The sequence below is a fragment of the Heloderma suspectum genome, chromosome 5, assembly GCF_057233095.1.
Source record: "Heloderma suspectum isolate Gila_16-S chromosome 5, 16-S_ref, whole genome shotgun sequence".
In the NCBI taxonomy this organism is placed as follows: Eukaryota; Metazoa; Chordata; class Lepidosauria; order Squamata; family Helodermatidae; genus Heloderma; species Heloderma suspectum.
In genome coordinates this window covers 2,757,946-2,784,787 of record NC_139462.1, presented here as the reverse complement: position 1 = coordinate 2,784,787, position 26,842 = coordinate 2,757,946, and the positions used below count along the sequence as shown (strand labels likewise).

Below are 26,842 nucleotides of genomic sequence, written 5' to 3'. Positions count from 1 at the left end.
GCGGGCGCGGGGGTGAGTGCGCGTGTGGACAGGCGTGAGTGCCGCGGCCACCTCCCCGGAGCCGCCTGGCGTCGGCGCGCCCTGCCTCGACCAGCCTGCCGGCGCCGGGCTCTCGCTGGCGGTAGCGGCGGCGGCGGCGGCAGCAGCTCGGCCGCGGGGAGGCTCGGCCCGCGCTTGGCTCCGGCCGCCGGCTGGCGCGCCCGTCGTGGCTCCCTCGTGCCCCCTCGCCCGGGGGGCCCCTCGCACCGGCGCGCTCCCCCTCGCCCGGCCGGGCGCCATGTTCCAGCCGGCGGCGGCGGCGGCCAAGCGCTGCTTCACCATCGAGTCGCTGGTGGGCAAGGACAGCCGCCCGCTGGCCGACGAGCCCCTCCGCCCGGCCGCCGCCGCCCTCGGCTACCCGGCAAGCGCCGCCGTCGAGGCCTTCGCGCACGGCTTCCAGGGCTCGGCCGCCGCCAGCGGGCGCTCGCTCTATGGCGCCCCGGAGCTGCTCTTCCCGGAGGCCGTGAGCCACCCGCCCGGCCTGGCCGTCCACCCGCCCCAGCTGGGCGCCTCGCACCTGCCGCCCTCGCCGCATCACCCCTTCTTCGGCGCGCAGCCCCGCGACCCGCTCAACTTCTACCCCTGGGTGCTCCGCAACCGCTTCTTCGGGCACCGCTTCCAAGGTAAGCGCCGCGAGGGCAGGCCGCGGCGGGGAGCGGGGCGGCCAGCGAGGCTGCGGAGGGCTGTTCCGGCTCTCCCCCGGGAGGCTCCGCCGGACCAGGGCTGCTCCGGTCTGCGGGGCGGCAGGGCCGAAGCCGTCCTCGCGGGAGGGGCCGTGGCACGTGGGAGAGGTTGGCTTCCTTGAAGCGGCCTGGCGGTGGGGGGGGGGCGGCGGTCTAAAGGGTGCCGAGGGGCCGCGAATCCGCGACATACGCCTTCGGCGGTGCAACGGCTGCAAGGCCCGCCGCGGGGCTTAGAAGCGCCTGTGGCTGAGAGGCGTTAGTTCTCCTCGGGGTCCGCAGGGCTTACTCGGAGCTTGACCCCCAGACGGGTTTCCAGTGCCAGGAATGCGGGGGGGGGGTCTGGTCCCGCATCAGGCGCTGCAAACGGGGAGGCTCGTCGCTTAATCGGAAATGGGAACGGGAGACCAGTGGCCGCGAGCGAGAGTGAAAGGGAGGGCTGGGGGCTCCAGCTGTGCGTGGAGGGGCCTTCCTCTCGCCCCGATCCCCTGCGGGGAGGGACAGGGCAACGCGCCGGAGCACGGAGGCCCCGTCCCCTTGGAGCGAGAAGCCGGCAAGCGCACAGCTCTTCCTCTGCCAGGCAGGAGGTCTCGGGCTCCGAGTTGCCGGCGCCGCGGCGGCTGCCCCGGAAGCCCCGTCTGGTTGGTCCGGACAGTCCAGCCCGAGCCTCTCGGCGGCCTCGTCGCACTTCTGCGCTGCTTGCCGCGCTGCGCTCCAGCCGACCCAGCGCCTCCGTCCGACGGCGCTTGGCCTCCTCGCGGAATCTGGCGCCGGGTGGCCGAAGGGGGAAGCCGGGAGGGAAGCGGCCGCTCTTCTCCCGATGAGGAGGAGCAGTCGCCGGCACCGCCGCCGCGCCCGCTGTGGGCGCCTTCCTGGCTGCTTGGGCGGAAGCCGAGACGCGCGGGCAGCGTCAGGTGCGGCCGAAGGGCGGAGAGGAAGCCCCTGCCCGCCCTTCTCGCTTGCCTCGCCGTCTGACACCGCGCCTTGCTCTTGCCGTTCCGCGGGGGTTGCGCGGGAAAAGGTCGGGCGGCCTGTACAGCGGCGTCGGGTGCCCCGGTCACCGCCCTGCGGCCAAGTGCGGAAAGGCTGCGCGGCAGAGTTCTGTCCCGGCGACGAGGGGAGGTTTCACGCCCTGTGGAAACGGCACCGGGTCCCACTCTCAGCACTTTTACTCGGAGGTAAATAGCTCTGAAATCCTTTCGACTCCTAGTGCCTGTTTAGGGTTTATTCGTACATGAGCCATAAAATAGTTTCTTGACCCTGTGTAAATGATGCATTTATGACTCTAGCAAGATGAAAGCTATAAAAATAGAACTTATCACACACACCCCTTTGGTATAAAATTGATTATAGACGATGGGATCCATTAAACCTTATTCACAACAGATCTGTGCGATAAATATTACCCGACTGCACTTCGCGGACTAATGAGGCTGTACTCTGTAGCCCGTCCACAACACACTCCGAATTAGCCCGATTCCCCGAGCCGCAGGAACCGCATCGGCTGTGTAAAACGAACGAAGGAGATCCGCGCGTTGATGGCGTGCCCGTGCGGGGCGGCGGGGGGATTGTCCACATAATATGCCTGTTTGTTTGTTTTTTAGTCCTAAAGGAAACAATTCCAGGTTTTGCTCTGAAAACATTTCCCTTAAATTCCCACGCCAGTTGCCCACTTTGGGCCCGAGGTGACGGGCAGTTGTATTCCACAAGGAAGGATCGCGGGAAAATCCGAGGCTGGCCAACGTGAATGATTAATTTATTATTCGGGAAAGGAAGCGAGGGCCCGCTACTCAAATCGGCGTTTTCTGTGAAATTTACTTCCACGGTTTTTTAACGTTTTCTTCCAGTTCCAGATCCTAAATTATGTCAGATTCCCTAAAATCAAGGGACCCTGATTGCGGAATAATCGGGTGTTACATTCTAGGGTGGGGGGGGGGGATGTTCGGTATCTAAAATTAACCACTTTTAAAGCTGTAACCCTCTCCCCTCTCACCTGAGGCTAAGTCCCGTTGAACTCATTAGGATTTGTTTCTAATTTGAGCACAAATGCATAGGATTGCCCTGAAAGTCCATTTGGTTTTGGAGAGAGATTGAAGTACCTGCTGAACTCACCTAGGGAAATCAACGGGGATGGAAAGTGCCTAACTATGGCAGATCATTCCCGTGTTCTTAATTTTAATTAATCCGGGGTTGGGGGCAGGGGGAGAGAAATATACAAAATGAAGGATCCATCCGAAACAGGCCGACAGGAGGAGCCCCCCTGCATGGGCGACAGGACTGGGCTCAGTCAACGCTCTTGAAACTGGCGCCCAACGAACGTAAAAGTATCTCCTGTTCCGCAAAAAGGGGCTCGATCCATCCCCACCGCGTTTAATTTTTATCGTAAAACAGCAACCCCCGTGGGACCAAAGCGCGTAATTTCACCGACCTCCTGGCTCTTCAGTGATAAATCCCCTGCGGGAAGATTGTGCAAATTATTCTTGCTCGTGATAATGAAAATATGAGCCCTCCTCTTGCAACCCTTTTTAAGCGCGCAAAGCCACCCCCCCCCCCCGATCCCCACGTCGGGCGCAAAGAAAAACAAAGCGCGCTTTGCGTCTCTGTCGGTGGGCCGATCGACAGATTTCGAGGGGAACAGCCGCGCTAGAACGGACTCTTCCCGAGAAGCGGAAGGCATTCCCCGAGCACTCATTCGCCGCCAAGGGGGCTGCGGCTCCTGGACTGCCCGGGAGCGGGGCCCCCCCCGCCCGTCCAAGGCCGCCGCGGGGTCGGAGAGACCAGTCGCTTCCCAGCCGGGCGCCGGGCACGCCGGCGTTTCTCCTTGCCGAGTTCGTCTTTCCACGGCCGTCTCGCCTTCTCTCCCTTCCTCCGCCGCCCAGTTTTCTATATTGTTCCCGGTCCTTTTCTCGACGGGGAGCGCGGCTTGGCTCAGGCACCCGCCCCGGCGCCGGTCGCCGCTTCTCCTTCGCGAGCGGGGAGTGCAAGTCCGGCCCGCGCCGCGCCGCGCGTGAAAGGGGAGCGGCCCATCAAAGGGCCTTTGTTCGCACTCCGGGAGCGGATTGGGACGCCCCGCTCGCGCCCCAGGGGACGGGGAAGAGCCCGCTGGGGCGCCGCGTCCCATCAAAGCGCCGGCCGGGAGCGCCCGCGCCGCCGTGGGTCTCCCCGGCTGGACTCCTGGGCCGGGCGCCCCGCTGGAGCTCTGGGCCGCCTTCGGGGTTCCGGGTTAGGCCGGCTTGGCCGGCAGGCTGGCGTGTCCACCGGACTGGCGGCGAAAGCGCCTCTGCGGGCGGCGGCGGCGGCGGGCGCAGAGGGCTCGGTGGAAGCGGAGGGCGGAAAGTGTCGCCCGGGTTGAGGCCGCCGCCGCCGCCGCCTTTGCAAAGCACCGCGCTGCTCCGGGTCTGCGGAGATGCTCAGCGGAGGCGTTCTTTCCGCGGGCCCGGGCCAGATCCGCCACCCCGTCGCGCTCTCTGGCGCAGGTCCAGGCCAGGCCCTTCCTCAGACCCTCGATTTCACCACCGCGTGGGGGGGGGGGAGCCGGGGCCTCCACGGGGCTCCTTCGGGGCTCCGCGTGTCGGCTGGGCCCGAGCAAGGACCACCGAGTCCCGCCTCCCTCAGCCAGCCAGCCAAGAGGGCACCTCCCGAGGAAGCGCCCGCCTGGTTTGCCCCGCCTGGGGGCCGCGGCTCCCTCGCTCCTCTCCGGCTGGCGCTCCTCAGCCACCGACGGAACAGTCCCGCGTCCCGCCGAGATCCGGCGGGGATTCTGAGCGCAGCCCGCAGGCAGGGCGCTGGTCGCTGTCCTTGGTCCCCCGGAACGCGGCTCTGGCCGACGCGCTCTCCTTTCGGCCTGGCAGCAGCCCCCGCGACGGCCCGAGGCGGGCCAGTTTCCCGGCGGACTCGGCATTTGCTCTGCGACGGGCCCAGGCCCAAACGCAGGGCTTCCGCCGCGGCAGCCCCGTGGACACCCCGAGGGTTCGCAGCCCATGGTCCGGATGGCCTGGGGGGCCACGTGCTGCAGGGGGTGTGGGGGGATGCCCGCCACGTCCGCCCGGCGGGGGCCCTCATCCCGGGGAGCTGCGCCGGAAGGGCGGCACCTTCCTGGGCCCTCCATGCGCGGCGAACGGACCGCGATTCTGTGTGGTTCATTCTTTATTACTGGGGGGGGGGGGGTGCTGCTGTCATTTGCCTTTTCTCTGCAAAGTGTCCCAAAGCCCCGAGTTCTCCTCCTGAAACGCTGGCCCGCATCCTCCTTCCTCCTCCTCCTCCTCCTCCTCGCAGCCCCCCTCCTTGTCATTGGTTCATTTTGCTTTGCACCGCTGGTGCTTTAGAAATGCTCCTGTCACTAAATAGGGACACTGTCCAGCAAAAATTACACACGTTTATGTCCTGTTGCTTTTATTAATCTGAGAGTTGTGCATGCTTCACTCTCACTGATGGCAAACGATCAAAGTTCTTAACACTGGCAGGGTCATGTAATAACTATTTAGTGTCAACAATGTGCTAGGCAAGAAAGGCTTAATGACTGCGGGGAACGATGATATTTGCTATTTCATATAACTCATTAGCAAAAGTTTCCTCCCAAAAATGAGCCTGGCCCCAGCTTCTCTCTCTCTCCTCAGACACAGTGCGACCTACCGTTTCTGGCCAGAGAGAGACAAAGCATCAGTGGCTAGCAAAACAATAGTCTGGAGATAGTGGGCATGATCCAGTCAGAGTTGATCTTGCCTCAGTAATGTGCGCCTTACAGTAATACACTCCGTGGAGCTACAGTTGGCCCAAAATATGTCAGCCAGGATCTGAACTGTGCAGGCTGCAGGGATGGAACATCTACATTGGTTGCCTATTATATTGTTTCCAAGCCCACTCCAATATTCTTTGACCTGCATCCTAGATACGAATGGATGCTTTCACCCATGTAACCCTGCCAACTTGGGTGTTAAGATCTTCCCTTTTATGAGCCAACCCACCCCCGTGCCCCCCAAAATGTCTGAAGTGAGGCAGGCACCAGTACGGTCCCCAGTCTCCTTTTCTCTGGCATTTAGGGAGGCTGGTGAAGATTGTCTTATTTCAGGAAGCCTTTAATCTGAATTTCAGTTAATAGTTTTGAACTGGAGAAATCCAGTTTAAATTATTGCCTGGTACTGTTTTAAATATTGGATTTGATCATTGTTATTTGTGTATTTAATTCTTTCTTACTGTAAGCTAGTCAGAGTTATACAATGGTCTATGCAGTTAATAAATAGAAGTATATATAATTATATATTTAAATTATATAATACCTGTAAATCCTGTTAGTCTTATTTGGAGAGGGTCAAACAACTGCATACACGTAAACAATTCTCCTTGCTGACAACTGTGGAATTTAAAAATGCCTAACCCTTTGCAGGCAGAAAATTAACATTTTAAAAGTATTAACATTTGGCAGTGGAAATATAAAAATGAAGCCCTTTAACAAGTCAGGTGTATGCTTCCAGTAACTAGCAATAATATGGTAATAAAATGCCTTGCCTAGTGGTAATAGCTAGTTTGTCATCATTACAGTTTGGTCTGTTGGTGGGACAACTTAAAAGCCAATAGTAGTAATAGTAGGAGTAACTGATGGAATCTAAGGAGACCTTTCCCCTGTGTAAGCCTGACGGAACAAGGCCGAAGAGGCCTTGCACCGGAGCTGGCAGTGGCAAGAGACCTTCCTCTCTGCACTGCACTGTTGCTTGCACAGGAGACTTTCGCAGTGGAAGCACTCATTAAGAGCAGTCTTAAGCTGCCAGTTCACCCAAATGCATTCTCTCACTTGACCTACTTGATGTCTCTCCCAAAGCAAGCACACTTTTAGAAGAAAAACTTGCGTTTTCCCCCAGGCATATTTCTGGACACATAGCAAGCACCATTTCTCAAAACATGCTTTTTAAATTAACCACTTGGGATGATATTCCCTGTTTACACAGAAAGAGCATAGATATAAATATTGGCAATCACGCCTTCAGGTTTGTTTGGTTTTTTAAAAGATATTTGTGTGATCCATTACAAGGACATTTGAGAGTTCTGTGCATGAAATCTGCAGCCCTTTTGTTTTATTTTGAAAACTACACTTCTCCCTAATTCACAATGGTTAAATGCAACAAAGTTCCCGATGGGAAGTTGGGTGGAAAATCTGTAATAGAACCACAATGTTTTGGTACCACACTGGAATGTGTATATTCAGAATTTACTATTCTGGGGTTATCAGATTGTTTCTTTATTTATGAAATTGATTAACCCTTTTAAAAAAAGCAAATTGATTTACCAAATGTAAAAATGGTGAACCGCTAACACGGTAGCCTAAAAATATTGTATAAAATTGCAGCACTCCACCAGACGAAAAAAATTAAAGGTGTAACCATCAACAACTGGAACCCTGGAAAAATAAGGAAGTCTTAGCGGAGAGATGGAAACTGTACAGGAATATCACCGGATGGGCATATCTGGGAAAGTGGTTCCATGATTGCAGAGCCAACACTGCAGAGGGCCAGGCTTTATCTGCCTAAAGGAAGACATGCAGAGCAGGTCTTCCTAAACAATTCCAGGGAATGAGAAGGCAACTGTGGGAGGAGGTGATCCCCAAGGTATGCGGGGCCCAGGCTGCTCCTGTTACTGTCTGTAGATTAACTACAGAGGTCTTTATTCTCCAGGGAAGATTATAAGTGAGCAAGAGAGAGAGGTGCTCCTGGATCTTATATAAATTGCTGCCTGTTAGTCTTTTAATACCATCTTCCAAAGCTATTGCTCATCAAGGATACAATCCAGCCAAAGTTAAGAACTCTTCTCTTATGCCCTACTGATTTCAGTAGGAGAAAGGTTTGTTTGATCTATGATTTCTTTTTATGTAAAACAATCAACATGAAAATAAATGAGAGAGAGTTTAACTCTTCAGTTGAAACCAATGGAATTTTAAACTGCTTTACTTTGTGAAGATCGTGCCCTGAATGTTTAAAATAATACAAAGAAAAAAATACAACCTCACAAGGCCTATCGGTATGCAGATCAGCAACACAAGGCCTTGAGTCTCCAAACAGAAATTCAAAGCCGCGAGATCTTTTGCTGGCGCCCCTCCTTTGTATTCCATAGGTAGGGCATGACATGGCTGCAACATCCTGTGCTCAGTGAGGAGCTGATATGCTAAGCCAAAGTGCAGGGATCTTCAAACTGCAGGCTCCCCTCCCACCCCCCTTTGTGCTGCCACTGCTTAAGTCCTGCCACAGAAACCTCATATGCCCACATGTCCCAAGCCCTCTGCTGCTTGTTGTGGGCTGGGCAGCAACAGGCAGGTGTTGAGCACCCTGGAGCTGCTGGCACAGACAGACCCGCAGTGGCAGATTGCACTAGACACACAGCCCCCTCTTTCAGTAGGAGCAATTGGTTTGCATTGGGACCGATGCATTTCAATTTATCCATAAATGATCTGGAATTAAGAGTGAGCAGTGAGGTGGCCAAGTTTGTGGATGACACCAAATTATTAAGGGGTTTAAAACAAAGCTGGATTGTGAGGAGCTTCAAGAGGATCTCTCCAAACTGGGAGGATGGGCATCTAAATGGCAAATGCAGTTCAATGTAAGCAAGTGTAAAGAGATGCATGTTGGGGCCAAAAATCCCAACTTCAAGTATAGCCTGATGGGATCTGAGCTAGCAGTAACGAACCAAGGAAGAGAAATGTTAACCCAGTGTGCGGTTACTGGGGAAAAGGTAAACTCCATGTAAGGCATAATTAGGGAGGGAATTGAGAATCTGCCAATATCATCTTGCCCTTATACAAATCTATGGTGCGGCCACACTTGGAATACTGTGTCCAGCTCCAGTCACCACACCTAAAAAAAGATATTGTGGAGCTGGAAAAAGGGCAGAAAAGGGCAACTAAAGTTATCAGGGGGCTGGAGCATCTCCCCTATGAGAGAAGGTTACAACAGCTGGGATGGTTTAGCTTGGAAAAACAGGGAGACATGATAGAGGTGTACAAGATTATGCATGGTGTGGAGAAAGTGGATGGGGAGACATTTTTCTCCATCTCTCAAAATACTAGAACCCGGGGTCATCCCATGAAGCTGATTGGTGGGAGATTCAGGACAGATGAAAGGTAGTTCTTCACACAGCACACAGTGAAACTATGGAACTCGCTACCACAAGATGTGGTGATGGCCACCAATTTGGATGGCTTTAAAAGCGGGTTAGACAAATTCATGGAGGAGAAGGCTGTCAATGGCTACTAGTCCTGATGGCTATGGGCTACCTCCAGTATCAGAGGCAGTGAGACTACATATACTAGTTGCTGGGGAACATGGGTGGGAGGGTGCTGTTGTGCTCATGCCCTGCTTGGGGGTTCCCAGTGGACAGCTGGCTGGCCACTGTGTGAACAGGATGCTGGACTAGATGGACTCTTGGGCTGATCCAGCAGGGCTCTCCTTGTGTTCTTATTTGCCCTTATTCTCTAAAATCCACTTACCAACAAATCGTTGCATGCAACCATATTTCCACCACTGCTGCTTTCATAGTTTAGGCCATCCTTATTGTGTGCTGTTATTCCCACTGAGGCTAAGACAGCGTGACTTGCCCAAGGCTCTGGAGCGAGCATGTAGTGAAACAGCCTTTCCCCAAGCACTGCTGAAGGGTGCCTGGTTCTGATCCACATCATGATCGGATGGTCCACTCACAGTCACACAGGCACCAGCTGCATATTGAGTGTAATGGCAACAAATAAAGGGAGGACGGGCAGTAGCCAATTAGAAAGCAATTAGCGTAGCTGCATCATGCTCCATTGCCTGAAAATGCAGAAGAACAGGATCCCGCCCTTTCTGAAGGGGCACATAATCAGCCCTGTGAACCAACCTACCTTTCTTTCTTTCTTTCTTTCTTTCTTTCTTTCTTTATTTCACTGGATCGTTTCACCTTCAGCATGTGTTGAGCTCCCTCTGAGTGCATTTTCCAGCTTTCCCTCAGACTGCCTTGTAACGTCATCTGTGACTAGGGCCTGTGCAACTGATCATCAGTTCTACATCTGTGTTTGGGGAGGGTGTGAGGAACATGCGTGCACATAAAAGGCCCCTTCCAGCGCCTGCTGGGCCTCCTTCCCAGCCAGGGCGCCAGGATGGGGGAGGCCACAGAGGCAGCCCCCCCTGCACACAGTTTTCCTGGATGCTGCTTAAGCAAAGCAGGTGAGAGATGATCAGCTGGACAAGTGGACCCACTTGGCACACCATTGGGCAGAGCCTGCCATGCTGAAGGAGCAGAGGCCATGGAATGCCTTGTTCTTTGGACCACTTGGGGATGGCAAAAGTCAGTGCTTACCTTTGGGGGCAGAAGTGGAGCCTGGGCCAAAGTTCTCTGGCAGTGGTGCACTCTGGAAAACCCCAGACTTAATGCTTTTATCCCCACCTCCACCCCACCCCCATTTAGATGGTAATGTGAATTCTTTCACTTGCTTCAGAATGTGTTAAGCTGTATTTGTGGGCTTTTCTGGTCATCCTGTTGAGACAGGCCCTGCATTTCTGTCCCAGTGTCCTACCCTGACAGCACCACTGTACTCCAGTCCCATCCAATGGTCCCTCGTTCATCTGGCCCCACTAGTTCATCCTTGCACCCATGAGAGTTTGCTTCATAGCACAACAGAGCTCTTGTTCGGTGGAGGTAGGAGGTGGCTTTTGCCATTTTTGGAGTGGATTCTGACCTCTGGCACTTTCTCTACAGGCAGTGAGGTGTCCCAGGACAGCCTGCTGCTCCATGGCCCCTTCGCCAGGAAGCCCAAACGGATCCGGACAGCCTTCTCACCCTCGCAGCTTCTGAGACTTGAGCGGGCCTTCGAGAAGAACCACTATGTGGTGGGTGCTGAACGCAAACAATTGGCCAGCAGCCTCAGCCTCTCTGAGACCCAGGTGAGTGTCATTTGTTGCCTTGAACCTCTCAGAGAAGAGAGACCATGTGGGCCATTGAGCTCTTTCTCTGCCTATAGAGGCTGGAAGTTTTGTACACTTTTTAATGCCAGGAATTTCACCAACATTTAAAACATCAGAAATCTTCTTGCAGATTTGCACTTAGTAGTGTGTGTGTGTGTGGGGGGGGGAATCCCTTAAGTGCACATTTGTGGGAAATGCCATTAAAAGCAACATTTCCTCCAAATCTGGAGGGAGGGGGAGGCATTTCCATTTCTGGATTTGGAATTATCAGTTTGCAGTAAAGCGAGATGAAAGTGGTAGAAGAACATTTCAGCTGTTCTGATATGGGGCATTTCTGTCTCCAGGTGAAGGGGTTTGGTTGTTTTCTCTGGCTGATTGCTTTAAATGAGTTATGAATGGATATCAGCATATATGTGTAATATAAGCTGCTATTTATATATTTTTGTGAACCACCCAGAGAGCTTTGGTTGTTGGGCAGTATAGAAATGAAATGAATGAATGAACGAATGAAAAGGAGCTGAAGGACAGACATGGGTTTGTGTTGCCTGCTCTTGGTCTTTACAGAGCTATAAGCAGCCATCCTCACTCTGCCATGCAAATCATCAATTGCCCTCTGAAGCCAGTTGGAAGAAGCAGTGAACAATAGTTCTCCCTTTCTGGTTTCATATATGTGAACCCTTTTTCTTGTGTGGTGATTGCATCATGAAGCACAGGTTCAGTCTTGAGAAAAAGATTTGCAGATCCTTCCAGGCAGATGTCTGCAGGAAGATGGTTTTCTGAGGGGCAGCAGGGGTGCATTGCACCCAGCTCCCATTTTAGTGAGAGCCCCAAATGCTTGTTTTCTATTGGAGTGAAGGGCCATCAATTGCCAGAAATGCTGTTCTTACCCAGTCACCATTTGGGGGTGGGGGGCAGTACACACCTGCAACACAGGCTCCCTTCCACACACAAGAGCACGATCCAGCCACCCCATCCATACAGTCTCATGAGCCATGAAAGATAAGCTTTCATTTTAATTTTGAAATTGCATTCTCTTCATTTCTGAAATTATATCCTGGCCCACACTTTTCAACCATGGCCCTAACTTTTTAGCTATTTTTGTTTAACGTAACATCCAACCTGAAGAGACTGACAAAGTTTGTCGTCGATCCCAATGAAGACATCCTGTCAATGTTTTAGATTTTTAAAAATTCTAATGAACCAATGTGTCTGCAAACATTTTATAAATAGGCCAATTCACGTTAAACCTTTATTTTTCTGCAATTTTTCATTTCAAAATTGTGAATTATCTCCCCAAAGTCAGTTTCTCTTGCAAGCTCATACTTGATACACAAACTGGGTAGGTGGTTTAACTGTTCTTGCCCCATAGTAGAATGGAGTATTTGGTCATAGAAGTACTGAGTCATACAGAGTTTCTGCCACAGTAACTGGCAGTGTGCAAAAAAATCTGTAGAGCTATGCAGAGTTCACTGAAAATGTGTATGTGAACTGGACATTTACTCACATATGTTTTAGGACTGCAATTCCTACCAATAGCACTGGCTCCCACAGCTCCTAGGATCAGTGCCCCTGATTGTTGTGGGACCATGTCACTCCCAAGAGCTGTCCCTCTCTTCTGCTGATGTACAAGGAACGCTGAAAGTGTGGACACAGATAAAGGTAGACAGATTCCATACATGTTAGGCTGAAGCCCAACCTGAATAAGGCTCCTTTGGACCATTTTTGGTGCTTCCAAAGGCAAACCAGGCTTCCCTCTGGAGTGACCAGAACTATAGCTGAACCCTGTATGAAGTTTCATTCACAATTCAGCTTTGGAAAGGCAGACAGCATTTACCCCAAAACAGAGTCTTTGGCTTTCTTTTTCTAAATGCTGATGGGGGGAGGGGCAGTTGAGTGAGTGACATGTGCACCTTCTAATCACAGGGCACGTTTTACCAGGGGCTCCACAATCACTCTGCTTTGTGGAAAGGCAAGGATTGGATGGTGAGAATTTCTTCCAATACCACCAAGGTTTCAGTATGAAAAAAATACTGAAACTGGTTTTCAATCATCATTATTCCCTAGCTCCTGCACCTATTCTTCTGAAACTTTGCAGGTTTCTTGCCTGGAGACACCTCTAGGAGGTATGCCATTTTCATATAAATTGCCCAAAACAAGCACAGGGAGAGAGAAGGGGAAGTGAATTACTAACTCTGCCCTGCCCGCCCAAATTTGAGGACTTCCCTTCCACACAAACAGCTGAACTGATCCTTTTTAGTTATTTAATTAGAGCCACCTCTAGGTTCTCTGTCATTTTCAGCAGAATGGTCCATAAAGAACATAGGGGGATAAGCATGTCCATTTTTGAATACCCTCAATATGTTATGGATGCTCTTGCACAAACCTTCCTGAACCTGTTTTCCTGAAAGTTGGCAGGGGTAATCTGCTCCTAATGGGCTAGTATGCCTGCAAATTTCATTCACTTTTCACAACACATTTAGACAATAAATAGAAAAAAGTTACAGCCATGTTTTGATTTCCCATGATAGTCAGTGGGAGGTAGAAAGCCTCAGATTTCCAAATCTCAACTCACGTTCTGTACCCATGTTGAAGCAGATGGTATCCAGATCAGTCCAAGCAGAATCAGGTCATTTCCCCAAACACTGAAACATAGTTTGAGTCAAACCTTGTGGTTAGGTGCACACCTCTAATAAATATCCTAAAATGTTATCTACAAATTAGCCTCAATTTTTTTCTTCATTGTAACGGAGCTGCAGAGTCTCTGGGCTCTGGTAAATTATATTCTCCCCTCCTATGTTTGGTCCTGGTTATAGAGAACCCACCCAAAATATGCCTCTGATTTTCTGGGAGGGAAAGAAGTCTGGGAGGGTTGGACTGACATAGAAATAGGGTCTCAGTCAAGGGGGAGAACTTTGACCCCACGCCCTGGACATGGGAGGGACTCTTGGTTCATGATTAGAACTGTAGTAGAATGACTGTAGTTTCTGATAGGTGCTGGCTTGCTGAAATTCTTTCAGGATAGAGTTGAATGGGTCTACCCTAAGGATGACTAACTCTGGAACCAACCCATTAGTTCCTCTGTACAACATCTCTGCCCCCCTTTAACAAAACCAAAGCTTGGGGAAGTTGAGATGCTATTTCTACCAGGAGGAGGAGGAGGGCAAGGGAAAAGAAAAAAGAAAAGTGAGTCACAATGGAAGGGAAATGTGACAGACACACTTTTACCCCTTGGTGTTTACAATCTTCCCTGCAAGAGTCCCCAGTATCCAACTATTAGCTGAAGGATTGCTCTGTATTATGCGGTGGTGCTAAAAGGTACTGCTGCTAAACTTCCACGTTTGCAGAAACAGAGGATAGTCCATCCATCTGCTTTAATGCCAAATAAGCTGTGCTCAAGACAGCCCCACCCCCACCCCCGGCCTCCTTTGTAGGAAAGCAATTGGCCGTTGCTGAATGGGAATGGGCTTCCTGAGCTACTGCCTGCAGGGAACCCCTTCGATGCCCACTTTGCTTTTCAGCTCCCAGTTCCTTTCCAGGTGTCCTTGATGGGCTGTGTGTGGAGGCTGTGTCTGCATGCAGCATAGCATCTCTTGAATTATATTTAGGGCTGCTTCCATCCGCATGGCTGCTTCTTTAGCTCCTGTTCTAAATGGTTTCCCTTCTCTGTCACATCACAGGGGTACGGGGCGCATGTTGGGAGCATGTTGAATGTGTACCTGGGCAATTCATGTCCAAGCCCACCTGAGCCCTGGGCTGACACGTTCTCTTCTGCCCTCGGTTCCCTACCTGTGAAAGAAGAACCATGTTCTCCAGACTCACAGGGTTATTGTGAGGACGTGCAAGGTGGGGGCTGTGGAACAGTCGGCCATGGAGGCCAGATATATGATTTCACGCAATTTCATAACAGGAACACTGCAGTTGTGCAAAGCTGCAAGGCTAGCCTGGGGGATTTCTGACCACACACACGTATAACGGCTTATGGTTGCAGTCCTACCTCCACGTACCTGGGAGTAAGCTCCACTGAACTCAGCAGGGCTTGACTCGGAGTAGAAATGTGCAGGACTGTGCTGTAAGCTAAGCTGGAGTCCTCCTGCTGAGAACTTCCCCTTCGAAGGACAGAGGTGGCCAGGAAAGGCGCCTCCTTGGCGAGTGTTGGGAATTAAAGGTGTGCCTAGGCTCGGTCAGAGACCTGGCTTGTAAACCAGGGATGGAGGCCATGTCTGAAAGCTGGGGTTTCTTCGTGGTTTCAGACGGTTGTGATTTCAATCCTTCATTTTACTGTATTAATTATAAAGTGCATTTTAAAAAATAGTCACATGAGGAGAGGCTTCCAGAAGTTGGACATATTCTTACAAAACTGGAATAAAAGCAATTAAGAACATGCTTCACTTTGTTTTCAGTTGAAAGTGAAGCAGACATGACAGCTGGCAATAGCAATTACAGCAAAAATCCTAACGCCATTTCATAATTTTTTGGTCAGTCCACATTGGAATACCGAGTGCAGGTCTGGCTGCAGGCAAAGGGCAAGTAACAGAGCAACCCTAGACGCTGATTACGCGGGGGGCGGGGGGGGGGAATATCTGGCCGCTTCGCCGGCGGAACAGCTGCTCAGCCCAAGAGGGGAGGGGGGCGCGCGCACGCACAGAACATTGGAAACGGCACCAAAATGGCAGGCTCAGCCACCGCATCCCTGGAAACTGACGGGACCCCCCTCGGACGGTGCCCCCCGCACCCAGGGAACCCATGAACGCAGCGCGACAGCAACGTGCCCCCTCCGCACAGCGCTCCCTCCTCTCCACCGCACACGCAGCACCGCCGGCGCAGCCCGCTCCCTCTGCCCCAGCAGCGGCCCCGGCGGGCGGGCGGGCGGCTCCTGGCCGCCCTTGCGCTCCTCGCAGGGCCCGCTCCGGAGCCCGCGCGCACAGCGAGGGCAGCGCGCCCCCAGCGCGCGCGGGGCCCCTCGGCGGCATGGCTGAGCGCACGAGGGCTCCGGGCCGGGCGGGCGGGGCGGAGGCGGCGGCGGGGCTTAGCCTGGCCTGGAGCGGGCGCGGGAAGGGCCCTGCGTCTGTGGGGGCGAGGCTGGGGAGAGCGGCGGGGGCCGGCAGAGAGCGAGGCGCAGCAGGCCGTCGCTGGAGCCCCTCGTCCCTGACCCGGGAGGGCGACGCCGGGACCCTTGCGGCGTGGAGCGGGACTCCGTGCGCGCGATCGGTCGCGGCCTGTGACCCTGCGAGGCAAAGCGCGTGGCCAGCAACGACAACGGTTGGAGTGGAGCGCCTGGCCTTGGCCGAAAGGGAGTTGTTTTTAATGAAATATTTTTGTTTTTATAGCATTAGAACTGATCAGTTACACAGAGAATTTAACTGAAAGTGAGGCAAGTACTTCCAGTGTGGGAGGTACTGTTGTGAAGAATGTCCAGGTTTATGGGCTTGTTACACTTTTCCCCACTGTTGTGGGGAAAGAATGTTAGAGCAATACAGTTCAGGTAAGACACAATATTTATGTATAGCAGAAGAAAGGGATGGCGGTGGGGAGGGCATAGCTTTAGAAGAAAGGGCTGAATAAAGCGGGCTGAATGCAGGAAGTGAAAGGCTTGGCAAACTTTACTGGGTCATAAGCAGAGAGTCCTTTGGCTAAGCAGCCAGAAGTATAAAACAGCGGAGCAAATCAGGCCAGGCTTCAAAAAGAATGAAACCACCACTACTACTGAATATACTAACCTTATACACAAGAAATCCAGGGAGACATCTTTAGCTCTGCCTAACTGCAAGGCAACTCCCTCCCCTCCCTCCCTTGCTTGTCCCAAAGGCGCTCTGCTGCACCCAGAGCTGGTAGTTGGCTGCACCCTGGGTGAACCATGTCACCTATTAACTGCTTTAAAAGGTTCTCCCAACACAAATTAACCCTTGGCTTGCTCCTTTCCGTGTGTGTGATCCCCTGCCATCACTGTTCCCACACATAAGTTATAGCAGACAGACTTTGTAACATGGTTGTCCCTTTCCCCTGCTTGTGCCTCCCAGTTATTGGAGTGGAGTGGGGATTGCTGTTTGTGTTTTGAGTCCCAGGTGAGGTAACTGCTAGGGTTCTAGGAAGAGAAATGTTAGCAATGTGCTCAGGTTCCTAGGAGTATTTGGGAGAAAGGCTGTTTGTGCAAAGTGCTCCCTTTTTGTGGAAAGTGCCCTTTCCAGTCATTCCTATCAGCAGATTTCTCCTTTGTGTTCTCTCGGTGTGCGTGAAATGAGGTCAGAGAGCTTATAGCCCCATGGGGTGTGCAAAATCATCTGAGTTATGGTATCTGTGTTTGAATATTGGTGATAGAGTGCCATGATGGGGTGTTGAATTGTGTGGTATCCTGTGCTTTGTCATGAAGATGTGGGTGGGGTGCTCACTAATGCAGGTGCAGCAATACTCAGTGGGAGGAACATTCCTTGTACCAGTCCAAGGCTGGTGTAAAGTTACACCAGTGAGGGGGTGGCTGTGGCCTGGAGTAAGTGGCACAGTGTAAGTGTGCTTCTTCTCTGTGCCACCCACCTCCCACCCATGACTCCACCCTGGAGTCACCTGGGAGAGAGAGGTGCATGTGTACTCCCACCCACCCACCCGCTGTTTAGGTCGCCACCAGCATGCCACAAATGACTGACACAGTCTGGGCAGATGGCCTTGGAAACCATGGTGTGAGCTGCACCTTGTTTTGAAGAACGATTCGTCCGCCTCCTCTGCTCCATGGAGCACCGAAGATTCAGCAAGATGTCAGCATGGGTGGTGGGATCTTCCATTTGTCCTCAGCCTCCATGTCTCCCTGGATCAGTTATCAGCAACACTGTTGTCTAGATGCAGATAGGTTTGCTTAAGGCTGAAAAGTGGGCTGTTTGGACTTGAGGAATGGCACCGTTGTCCAAAGAAGTAGTGATCATGTCTGTAACTTGGAGAAGAATCAGAAAACATGAGGGAGGGAGGAAGGTCTGTGTGGCAAGAGTGGGCTGTTGTTAAGAGCTGCAGAATGATTTTCAACAGACAGCACCACTCCATAAATCCCCGAAAACAGCGGTCCCCAACCTTTTTGGCGCCAGGGACCGGTCTCTAGGAAGTCAATTTTTCCACGGACCGGGGGGGGGAGGGTTTCTGCTGGCGGACTTCCAGCCGCTGGGATGCAAATGACGTCTGCATAGTGGATGCCATTTGCGTCCCTATTCTTTGCAGTAATCAGCTACATAAAGATTTACATAGCCTATAACTTGAAGAACAGGGATGCAGATATCACCGGCTATGTGGATGCCATTTTCGTCCCAGCGGCCGGAAGTCCGCCAGCAGCTGGAGCTGGCCCACAGCTCCACAGGCTCACCGTGGAGCGGAACTAGGGATGTACAAAAGTCACTTACCTTTCTGCAGATTATGTTGTTGGGGGGGGAGGCGTTCCGTCCCTCCCCCCGGAATCCTTGACAGGGGGGAGGCGATCCGTTCCCCCCCCCCCGGAATCCTCCACGGCCGGCTGTGCTCCGCAGCAGCTCCGCGGAGCAGCCGGCCAGGCCCAGGCCAGAGCCGTCCGCAGCCGGATTTCCGGCCGCAGAGGGCTCTGGGTAAAAAAAAAAAAAAAAAAGCATATGCAAATGGCGGCGGTTATGGCCGCCGTCATTTGCATTCCTTATTTTTGGCCATCTTAGTCTACGTAAATATTTATGTAGACTAAGACGGTGAAAATAAGGGGAATGCAAATAGCGTAGTGGGCACTATTTGCGTTCCTTATTTTTGGCCGTCTTAGTCTACGTAAATATTTACGTAGGCTAAAATGGCGAATCAAAGAGGGACGCAAATGGCACCCGCTACGCTATTTGTGTTCCCCTTATTTTCGCCGTCTTAGTCTACGTAAATATTTACGTAGACTAAGACGGCCAAAAATAAGGAATGCAAATGGCGGCGGCCATAGCCGCCGCCATTTGTGTGCGCGTTTTTGTTTTTTTACCCAGCCATAGGGATGTACGAAAGTTCCACCACGGATCTCGGGGAGGCCGAATGCCAGCGCATTTGCCCCCCCAAAATCGGTGGCAGAACGGCCTGCCCCCCCGCCCCCCCGGGACGAGACTTACCTTGGGCGGATCTTCCTGGCGGCGGCAGCTCCAGCGGCGGTTCGGCGGCAGTGGCTGTGGCGGCCGGTCTTCCGACCGGCTGACACTGCGGCCATTTCCAGTTTAAAAAAAAAAAAATGTGATAGGTTTTTTAAAAAAACGTGATAGGCTACGTAAATGTTTACGTAGACTTTAAAAAACAACAACAAAATGTGCATACGCAAATGGCGGCGGCCATGGCCACTACCATTTGCGTTCCTTATTTTGGCACGTCTTAGTCTATGTAAACATTTACGTAGACTAAGACAGCGAAAATAAGGGGAACGCAAATAGCGTAGACGCTACGCTATTTGCGTTCCCCTTATTTTCGCCGTCTTAGTCTACATAAATGTTTACATAGAGTAAGATGTGCCAAAATAAGGAACGCAAATGGCGGCGGCCATGGCTGCCGCCATTTGCGTACACGCTTTTTTTTTTTAAGTCAGCCGTGATAGGCTACGTAAACATTTACGTAGCCTATCACGGCTGACTGCAGGGACGCAAATGGCAGCAGCTACGGCTGCCGCCGTTTGCGTCCCTGCTAGCCAGCGGCCAGATGTCCAGCTGCTGGCGGAGCCGGCCAGTGGCTCCGCAGAATCGCTGCGGAGCACAGCCGGCCGGCCAGGATTCCGGGGGGGGAGGAACGGAGCACCTCCCCCCCCCGTCCAGGATTCCGGGGGGAGGGACGGAGCGCCTCCCCCCCCCACCATCAGCATAATCCGCGAAAGGTAAGTGATTTTTGTACATCCCTACCCAGCCATGATAGGCTACGTAAATCTTTATGTAGCCTATCACGTCTTGTTAAAAAAAAAAAAAAACCCCAACAAGACTGCAAATGGCGGTGGTGGCAGTCGGTCGGAAGACCAGCTGCCAGAGCCACTGCTGCCGCCCAGAACATCCGCCCCAGGTAAGTCTCATCCCGGGGGGATCCGGAGGGGGACGGGGGCGGCAGGCCATTCCGCCACAGATTTCAAGGGGCCGAATGCACTGGCATTCGGATTCACCAAGATCCATGGTGGAATTCTGTGCCATCCCTAAGCGGAACCGGCCAGGGCCGGCAAGGATTCTCGGGGGGGGGGATGGATCGCCTCCCCCCCCGCGGACCCCCACAGACCCAAGGTGAGGGGGTTTCGCACACCCCTGTGGCCTGGTTGCTAACAGGCCACGGACTGGTACCAGACCGCGGCCCGGGGGTTGGGGACCCCTACCCTAAAACGTGGCCTTAGTAGGGCTCAAAGGGTTGATTTACCAGGAAGGGTCGTAAAGGGAGCCCGTCCATATCAGTGCAAAATGCTTCTACTTGGACTTCAGTGCTATAGAAGCAGGTGATAAATATGCTTTTAGTAAATGGGCTTTGGATGTAAGACTTAGATTTCAAAACAAATTGGTAACATCTGTCAGAGCCTCACCTGAGGAAAGGCCTGGATAGCTTCCAAGGAAGAGTAGGGAAGACACTCATGACCTTCCCCCTGCCCCTTCAGATGTCTTACCTGTCATTTGGCTTCTGTACTGGAGACCAAGGTTAGGGAGACAGATGGAGAGGAACACAAAAGCAGGAATTAATACAGAGGAAAGCCTGTGAGTAGAATCACGGGGGATGGTAGAAGTTCAATATGGGGGGGAGAGAGAATGAGAAGGAAAGGATATAAGCACCCCCCACTCAGCCTGAGGCAGGGCTTGGTGTGAACCAAGCTCAATAGGGCTCACCTGCAGAAGAAGCTCTGGAACACATGATGAAGACAACTTCTCTGAGTATGTGCAAAGTACAGTTCCCATGCAGCTGGGCCCCCCTTTCACTTCTGAGTCCAGGGGGAGGGCTTCCAAGTCATGGGTGGGGGTTCTGTGAAGCTCTGGGCCAGCCCCAGTGCCTGTCTCTATTAGGGCTATCGGAGAGAGCTTACAGGCCAAGAGACTGACAGGTTGGGAACTGGGAAGTCCTCTGCTCAAGCCATGAATTCAGTCGCTGCCCTTGGGGAAGCCCTTCTGCCTCAGCTCTACATCTGTAATGGGGGGGGGGGTGCATGATGATAATATTGGCCCACTTTATGGGGTGTTGCAAGGGTTACTGAGAAAATGCACATGGACACTTGTGATGCACTCTCTAAGCGTTAAGAAAGTAGCTGCTGACCTCAGGGGTGAGAGCAGTCCAGTGGCACAGATGTGGAGGGAAGTGGGCAGGGCTCTGAGTTTGGGAACATCGGAAGCTGCCCTACCCCAAGTCTTTCCCTTGGTCCGCCCAGGCCAGTGCTGTCGACACTGGCAGGCAGCAGTGGCTCTCCAGGGTTTCAGGCAGGAGTTTTACCTGGAGATGCTGCTGGGGATGGAACCAGGGACCTTCTGCGGGCCAAGCAGGGGCTATACCACTGAACTGCAGTCCTTGCTGGTGCTGGAATGCAGCCTCTCAGTCATGCCAATGGCCCCAATCCCAAGAAAGTTGGAGGGCCTTCGTTCTGAGGGAGGGGGAGGCTGTTTTTGGTGGTAGTGCCCAATTTATGCTCTTGCCAATAAGGTTTGCTTGGTACCTCTTTGTTAAGTTTTAAACATCAGGCTAAGAGCATTTTGTTAATCCATGAGTATTTCAATGTTTCAGTGAATAATTATCTGATTAGAATTGTTAGAAAGGTTTCACTGCTGTTTTATCCGCTGGGTTATTTGACCATTGCTGGTGTTGTGCCTTTTAGTCTTCTGGTCTACTGCAAAGGGCTGGATGTGCCTGATCTCGAATGACCTCGGAAACTAAGCAGGGCCAGCCTTGGCTAGTCCTTGGATGGGAGACCGCCTGGGAATCAGGCTTCCTGCACTGAGCAGGGGAGTTGGACTTGATGGTAGGCCCCTTGCAACCCTATGATTCTCGTATGATTTTGACGTTGTTTTTGACAGTGATATTTTACATTTTTATTGCTAGTTACTTTGGTAATCTGGGGTTAAATTAGGAAGTAGGCTAAAAATCTCTCAGATATGTAAACCTGTGTGTGTGTTTGAATCAAGTGGAGGATCTGGGCCTGTGAGGGACTTCTGCTCTGCAAAGCTCCTAGCGCTAAGAACCGCACGTGCTAAGGCACCTCTTCTGAACCTGTGGATTACTGGATCCGGACCTCAGCCTGCATGCACCCTTATAACTAGAACTAGTTATGCACCCTTATAACTAGAACTGCTTTAAAAATCCTCTCTCCTGCTCCCATTAAAAAGAGAATAACCTAAACTCTCCGAAGTGTAATCAAACAAAAAAGATGGCCAGGCATGTGGTTGGCGTGAGGAGCAATGGGAAGTTTTATGTCTGCAGAATCACAGAAGGCAGCCAGGTCTGTTTGCAGGAGGAAAATGTTCCTGCAGTTGCCATGGGAGAAGAAGAGGGTTCCCTGGAGAAGAAAACAATTGGGGGTTCTGGCTGGGGCAATAGCGAGCCAGAAGTTGTGATGCATTATTTATTGCAATGTAGTAGTAGTTAAAAAAAAATTACAGCTGAGTACAAATGGGATCACTTCTCTGCTAGGCGAGACCCCTCCCCCAAAAGAGCATTAAATACCAGGACGCAGAACTTTGTCATAAAAAGAAAACAGAGCAGCACAGTCCAGCAGAAAGGTCTCCTGCACATGCCCCATTGAAATTGGTGGGTGATGATGTGCAGGAGCCCATTTCAGTGGACTTGCCCAGGCGAACTCCCCACTGGATTGCGCCCCAGGTTTTATTCAGATGGCCTGTTTTGCTAGAACAACTTCCAAAGCCATGCCAGACTTGGGTATGAAGGTCCTGCTCTCTCAGCCTTTCCCAACTTGCAGCCCTCCAGATGCCTGGGACTGCAGCCCAAAAGCCTGGGTAGCGTAGTGGTGAGCATGCTGGATGGAGACTGGGGCAACCCAGGTTCAAGTCCACACACAGCCATGGACGCTCACTGGGTGACTTTGGGCCAGTCACACACTCTCAGCCTAACCTACCTCACAGGGTTGTTGTGAGGAGAAAATGGGGAGGAGGAGGACGTCCATGCGAGCTGCCCTGGGTTCCTCGTAAGAAGGAAAACAGGTTTGGTCCTGCTGGCTGGGAGTCATGGGAGTTGCAGTCCAACACATCTGGAGGGCATCAGGTTGTATCAGGCTGAACTTACTTATAGATAAATGTATACGTTTATGGGTGTTAAACAGTGTAATGTATTCCAGCTAATGAGTTTTTTCCCCCTTGGATATGTTGATAGATTTAAAAACATAAAAAGAGCCCTGCTAGACCAAATCAAAGCATTGCCTCATCAAGCTTCCTGGTTCCCACTGTGGCCTCCAGAAACCTGCAAGTGGACTAGATGGCACATTCCAAATGAAGGGCTGCCACTGAACAGCCACTCCTCCTCCTCATTGGTATACAACTCCCTTTGGAAGCAACCTGAGACAGTTGCCATCACCACACCTTGTGGCAGGGAATCCTGTAGATTAACAACGCATTGTGCAAAGTAGGACTTGTTTTGTCTGTCCTGCATCCCCTGCCAATCAGTTTCTTGGATGATCCCAAGTTCTAGCTTCTGGAGAGAGAACACTTCTCTCTGCCCTTTCTTCACATCATGCAGACCTCTGTCCTGATGTTTTCTCAGCTAAGGAGCCCACCTGGCGCATTCGTCCTTTGCAATGTTTATGATGCAGGCAGCCTTTGGGCCTCGGAGCATCATTTCCAGAAGAATGGGCTGAGTTTCCGGGATAGGATGTGCACGATCCACCGAGTAACAGCAATGTTTGGTTGCGCTTCTCTTTGTGGTTTGTCCACCTGAGGGTAGTAAAGTGATTCTATGTGAGTTTGGTTCAAGCTTAGAGTGTGGATGTCTTGAAGGCCACTTTAGCCTTCTGGGGCAACTGTTTGCCATGGGTACAAGGACATTACACTGGTGTTGTGGAAATGAATGGGATGCCCCTAATGTGTCTTGTCAGCCATGCATTTTGGCAGCTGCCTTTGTGCTCACTATGGAGCGCACCAACGTAGCCACAGCAAGTATGACTGAACATAAGAGCCTGGAGGCTGGATCAGACCTAGGGTCCAGCTCATCCAGTATTCTGTTCGCACAATGGCTGACCAGATGTCCCAACAGGAAGCTCACAAGCAGGACCTGGGTGCGATAGCACCCCGCCACCCACATTCCCCAGCAGCTGGAGTATATAGCCAGACTGCCTCTGACACTGGAGGTAGCACAGAGCCATCAGGACTAGTGGTCATGGGTAGCCTCCTCCATGACTTTGTTTAACCCCGCTTAAAGCCATCCAAAGTGGTGGCCATCACTACTTCTTGTGGAGGTGACTTCCAAAGTTTAACTCTGCACTGTGTGAAGAAATACTTCCTTTTATCTGTCTTGAATCTCCCACCAATCAGCTTCACAGGATGACCCCATAGGCTTCTAGTATTATGCGTGAGGGAGAAAATGTCTCTTTCTCCACACTATGCACAATTTTGTACACCTCTGTTGTGTCTCTCCTCATCTCTGTTTCTCTAAGCTAAAAAGTCCCAGACATTGTAACCTTCACACATAGGGGAGATGCTCCAGCCACCTGGTCATTTTTGTTGCCCTTTTCTGCAATTTTTCCAACTCTCCACTTCCTTTTTTGGGTGCAGTGATCAGAACTGTAGACAGTTGCACCACAGATTTGTGTAAGGGCAGGATGATCTTGGCAGTTTTATTTTTGATGCCTTTCCTAATTATACCTAACATGGAGATTGCCCTTCTCATAGCAGCCACACATTGAGTTGACAACTGCATGAAGGAGACATGGCCATAAGGCTGGCTTGCCATTGGGCGTCTTTAGCTTTAGAGTTGCAAGACTGAGACCTGAGGGAGGCCCTGTCCCTTTAAGAGTGGCATAGAAAGGAGAATTTGGGCAGATGTGGCTTCCCCCATCACTGTGGGCTCTTGTGATGGGGAAAAAGCAGGATGTGATAGAATGGGGTGGGGGGAAGCAGCCCTTCCATGCATAAGATCCCTCTCACAGTTCTCAGTCTGGCAACTCTGAAACTTTCTCTTTATCACAGACTTTGCATGGAGATGAGGATTCCCTTGTTCTCTTAATATTATTTAATATAATCTTGTGTGATCCTTGTTGTGTTTTACTTCGTTGGCCTGAGATTTCTACCCCCTGGTGCTTGGTTCTGTGGACAGCTGAAATGTGTTTCTCTAAAGATTTCCACTTGGTTGGACTCTGTGTCTTCTTTCATATAGAGAGCATCACCACTGCCAATATGACCAACGCTGCCCTTCCTATAGATTTTATAACCAGGGATAACCAAATCCCATTGATAGTCATTGTTCCACCAGATTTCTGATATGTCCACATCTTTATATTCTCTTTTAGTACCACAGACTCAAATTAATCCATTTTAGCAGAGAGAGAGAGACAGTTGCTTTTGCTGTGGTTCTTTAGTTTTTTGTGACTGGCTTCCTCTTTTTTGTATGTTCTTTCACAACATCTATTCAGAAATCATTGTCCCTAAGGGATGTCTCCATCCGACATGGATGTACTGCAGCAGCTGTTGGGTTTCCCCGGCAGAATTCAGTTTAAAAGTTGCTCTATGACCTTTTTAAGTTCCCAAAGCCTAGCTCCATTTCTGTTCAAGTGGAGACAGTCTCACTGATAAAGACTCCCTGTGTCCTGACATCTATGTGGGTAGTTTTAATTTTGTACACAGTTCATCCACTTGGCTGAATTATTTGAATGTTTAAGGTGTATGATTGTAAGTTATTGTAGTTTGCTTTGATCCCCTGGGATGGGGTGGAGTAAATATTTGTGCAAATAAATAAACTGAACCCATCTAGTATCTTGTGCTCGAGTTGAGAGACAGTTAAAATTTAAGCATTTAAAAGAAATAAGCAAACACACTAGGGCCCCTTTTCCACTGCTTGGAAATACATCAAGCGCATTTGCCCTAATCCACTCTCTCTTTCCCAGAGAAAGGTGTTTGTGTTTCTTTGACCCTTTTTTTCTGTCTTGTCTAGGTGAAGGTCTGGTTTCAAAATAGGAGGACCAAATATAAGAGGCAGAAGTTGGAAGAGGAAGGTCCTGAGTCAGACCAGAAGAAGAAAGGGTCCCACCATATTAACCGATGGCGGATCGCCACCAAGCAATCAAATGGCGAAGACATTGACGTTACATCCAATGACTAGAAAGAGGAGGGCGGAGGCTGCTGGCAAACAGGTCACTGTGAGGACCATGCAGGAAGCAGGGTGGGGACAAGCTCTGGAGGCTGGATAAGGACACAGCAGCCACCCACGACCACTACTGGGCTGTTCTTCACGGGCACACGTGGGCAATACAAGGCCTAGGGAAAGGCTTCTCCCCAGTGCTTCCGCCAGCTCTTCAGCCCATGGGGCAGCCTGTGGGAACAGTGATGCACTTGGCTGAGAATGGTGGAGATGGAAGGCTGTGGACTCCAGGAAAAGATGGGAGCTGCCTCTTTTCCCAGCTGGAAGCCATGCACCAGCCATCCGTGCAAATAAACATATCAACCAAGACCCAAACCCTGTTACACCTCTTGTCTTTGTTGGGCTTCGGTTGGATTATTATGATTATTATTATTATTTTCCAACAGCAACAAAAAAAAGGAACACATTCATTTTAATTTATTCTTTTGTGTCTCTGCGTTTGGTGTGACTGTGTACATATCCCCTGTGTCGTAGATAGCAAAGAGCTGTAGTGTGTGTTACTGTGCAGTAATAAAAGCAACATGGGTTTGAAATGCATTGCATTATTGTAGCAAGCTGTGATGCTGGAGAAGAAACTGTTTGCAGGAACTGGTTAAATTGAGGAATCACCCCCACCCCAATGCCCCTTTAGAAGAGGGTGGCACAGATAATTTCCCAAGAGCTTTATAAGGATGAGAATGAACTACCTCTCTTTCTGGGGACCAGCTATAATTTTGGTTTGTGACCCAGAGAGGCAGCTTCTAAAGATGGCTTATTTTGGAGCTCAGCTGCCCTTATTCTGAAGGCATGGGGGCTGTGATGGAAGGGACTGGGGAAGGAGGAAGAGGCAGAGGTTTTGCAAGATAGCTGGAGGAACCTCTTGAGGAAAGACTGTGTGGCTTCAGACTGGACTGCCCAGCTCCTTGTTGGCCTGAAGTGACTTGGAGCACGGCACACCCCATC

At 51.5% G+C, this 26,842-nt stretch overlaps 1 protein-coding gene across 2 annotated transcripts; it reads left to right on the top strand.

The window, feature by feature from the left end:
• On the top strand, positions 1–26,435 carry LOC146343511 (homeobox protein EMX1-like). Of its 2 annotated transcripts, none has more exons than XM_084860165.1 (3): positions 1–662; positions 10,431–10,615; positions 25,694–26,435. In XM_084860165.1, exons 1-3 carry the CDS (start codon positions 278–280, stop codon positions 25,859–25,861), a joined length of 738 nt encoding a protein of 245 aa, XP_084716291.1. In that variant the 5' UTR covers positions 1–277; the 3' UTR covers positions 25,862–26,435. The 2 variants fall into 2 exon arrangements, with proteins under 2 accessions (XP_084716291.1, XP_084716292.1); XM_084860166.1 differs by having other exon boundaries at positions 10,431–10,565; positions 25,878–26,430.
• Positions 26,436–26,842: the final 407 nt, after the last annotated feature.